This window comes from Sinocyclocheilus grahami, unplaced genomic scaffold (assembly GCF_001515645.1).
Source record: "Sinocyclocheilus grahami isolate Dianchi unplaced genomic scaffold, SAMN03320097.WGS_v1.1 scaffold2466.1, whole genome shotgun sequence".
NCBI lineage: Eukaryota > Metazoa > Chordata > Actinopteri > Cypriniformes > Cyprinidae > Sinocyclocheilus > Sinocyclocheilus grahami.
In genome coordinates, this window is record NW_015507645.1 from 721 (window position 1) to 3,776 (window position 3,056).

Below are 3,056 nucleotides of genomic sequence, written 5' to 3' on the forward strand. Positions count from 1 at the left end.
TTATTTATTTAGTCATATAGCAGACGCTTTTATCCAAAGTAAAATATATTTACAAAATAAACACGTGCTTGATTGTTATGCAAACAATGTCACGATGCAACCAATCCTAATAATGCTAAAAACAGGATTATAATCATTTCTACTCCAATGTAATTTTGCTCAGGTTCTCGGCAGGTGAGGCGAGTCACATGACGCACCTGAAGGCCATTCCCTGCAGTCTGAGCCACACTTCCCCTCTGTAGAAGCGCAGCGTGTGTTTCTGTCCCATGCTCTCGGTGACGTAGAACAGCGCTTTGACCAAACCCATCACGTAACCGCTCAACATCCAGCCCAGAAACTGCCCGCAGATCCACTCTCTGTAGCGGTGCTCGCTCGCGCACGGACCTGCGGCGCCAGCCAGTCACGATTATCAGATTATTCTACTTTCAGTGACACACGATTACAGTGTTTAGTAGATAGCAGATTTCATATGTTCCATGTTCATTGTAAAGTTCAGTAACTTTGTTGGGTTTTTGTTAAAAAAAATTAAATTAGATTAATTTTTAAGTCCGTTTTAGTTAAGTTCTTCAAATATATCAAAATTAAACGTTTTTTCAGTTAACATTTATTTTATTAGTAAAAATTTATTTCAGTTTTATTGTAGTTTACTACAGTAACCTTGTATTTGTGAGACCATCTGATGGATATAATACCAGTGTTATTTTAGCATCACTGATATATTACTATAGATTTATGAATATTTAGATCATTATTTTCATTTTAGTTAAAAGTTTTAATACATATTTCCTGTGTATTTTTGTCTGTTATTATTACTATTGTTTATTTTATATATTTTTATTATATTTTATGTCTACATATTTTTTATTCACATAACCTTATGTTATTTTAGCTCTTCAACTCCAATTAAAAATTAAAAATGTTTCCTTGGCAAGTAGCTGAAATAAAATAAGTTCCTAAAATTATTATTTTTAAATTTTTAATTCAGTTAACATTTATTTTATTTCAAGTAAAGTGTTTTATTAGTATAAATGGTATATTATTATAGTTTTACATTTTAATTTCAGGTTAAAGTTTTATTGTTTTTTTCTTCATTTTAATGTCAGTTTTAGCCATTTTAGAAATTCGACGTCAACAAAAATGAAAAACGCTGCGTTAGAAAATAGCTCAAATAAAACAAGTTTAATGATTTTTTTTTAATATAGTTTTTTTTCTTTTTGTGTTTATGTCAGTTATGATTTATTTTAAGTAATGTATTTTTATTAGTTAACTATACTAAGCTTGTATTTGAGACCGGACCATCAGATGTTATTTTAGCATCATTTATATACTATTGTAATTTTTGTTAATATTTTTAATTCATATTTATATTTTCTGCTTTCATTTTAATTTTAGTTCAAGATTTAGTCATTCTGTTTGCCATTACTATTTATTTTTTAATTGTAGTTATTAGATTTGTATGAGATGTTGAAAATTAGATGTTGCCTTGGCAACTAGCTGAAATAAAATTTTGTATATTATTTCAGTTAATTTCATTTAAGAATGACATTATGGTTTTAGTTTTAATTAACGATATTAATCCTGATTTATATATAAACAAATAAAAATAATAATAATTTTTAAAAAATCCAATCTGCTTGGCTTCAAACAACCAAAGTTACGAAACAGAGAATAAAGGCATTAAAGACGCACGTTTCTTGAGCCCCAGCCAATGGCAGGCCTTGACCTTCGTCTTCCACACCAGCTGGACCAATGGGAGACGCTCAAACTTCCCAAGACGCAGGAAGTTCTTCACGTTGGACAGGAAGTGGAGCTGGTTTTCCTGTGACCCCCAGAGTTCCTCGGGAACAACGTATCGCAAACACTCCCTCACAAACAGATACACCCTGTAAGGCGACAAGTGCGACTTCAGCAGCGACTCCATATCCTCCGTCTCTGGATTCGCCGAGCACTTCCTGCGCAGGAAGAGAGCATACGGGCACTTCCTGTGCTGCCGCAAGAGCCGCGCGAACAAGGGAACCATTGCGAAGAAACGCTTGGGAAGCTTTCTAAACTTGGCCTGTCCGTCAAACACGTTGGACTCTGATTGGAGGAAAATGATGCGCACGAGATCCGCCCCCTGCAGCCGTCTAGCCCCGCCCACACCTGCTTTCATCTTCCTGTTTAGCAGGAAGCCCTTCAAGCCCCGCCCACCGTAAAGCATACTCAAAACGCGGATGGAACAGCGCGACGGTCGCGGAGGAGGCTGATCCGCCGGTTTCCAGCTCCGCGATCCGTGACTTTCAGGGTTTCGCGCATTTAACGAACCGTCGGTTTCGTCCATCGTAAGCCGTCGCTTCTTTACTACCGGACGATCTTCCCGTTTGTCGTCCATTTCCTCCGCTCTCGCTCTCTTTTTTTTCGAAACTATTTTCTTATCATCCCTCGCGACTTTCTTCCGCGCGACGCCGACGGGAGTCTTCCGCGTCACGCCGTACGACGTTTGAGTCGCGCCGTGGTCCAGGAAGAATCCGGACCAGGTGCGCGGCAGCAGAAGATCGTACACGGGCTCGCCGCACACCTGCAGCAAACAGGACGGCGGGACGGTGGCGAAGATTGCGCAATCCTGCAGCAGGTATCGCGTGACTTCTGTTCCCAGACGCTGGTTGATCCGCTTCCACAGCTCGCTGGTGCTGATGGAGGCGGCCGTCTGCGAAACGTCGCCGTGGAAACGGAAGGGGTCCGAACAGGCCGCCACGCTGCTGCACTGATAGCCGAATCCCAGCACGTTCCTCAGCTTCTTCCGCTTGATGTGGTTTAGCGTGAACGCTAAAACCTCCGGCAGCGTGCTGAGCTGAAATCAAACATTGAACGAATTCTTACGGCCATTTTTTATGTTTAAATATTTGTTTTCTTTTAACAATTTTTACTAAATTAGACCAAAACTAACATAGAACATTGTATAGAAACTATGTTTCTGCCACAGAATAAAAAAACAAATTAAAATACTAAAAAGTAATTGCAACTTTTTAATCTCACAATTCGGACATTGTTCAAAGAAAGATATAAACACAGAATTC

The 3,056-nt window shown here is 39.0% G+C and overlaps 1 protein-coding gene across 1 annotated transcript in view; it reads right to left on the minus strand.

The window, feature by feature from the left end:
* The window catches only part of tert (telomerase reverse transcriptase), a 3,563-nt gene extending 628 nt beyond the window's left edge, over positions 1 to 2,935 (minus strand). Inside the window, exons 1-3 of the mRNA XM_016261510.1 lie at positions 2,927 to 2,935; positions 1,690 to 2,830; positions 198 to 384 (exon numbers count right to left, since the gene is read on the minus strand). Coding sequence (XP_016116996.1) covers positions 198 to 384; positions 1,690 to 2,830; positions 2,927 to 2,935 — 1,337 coding nt within the window. The remainder of the gene's footprint in view (positions 1 to 197; positions 385 to 1,689; positions 2,831 to 2,926) is intronic.
* Between the last annotated feature and the right edge of the window lie 121 nt (positions 2,936 to 3,056).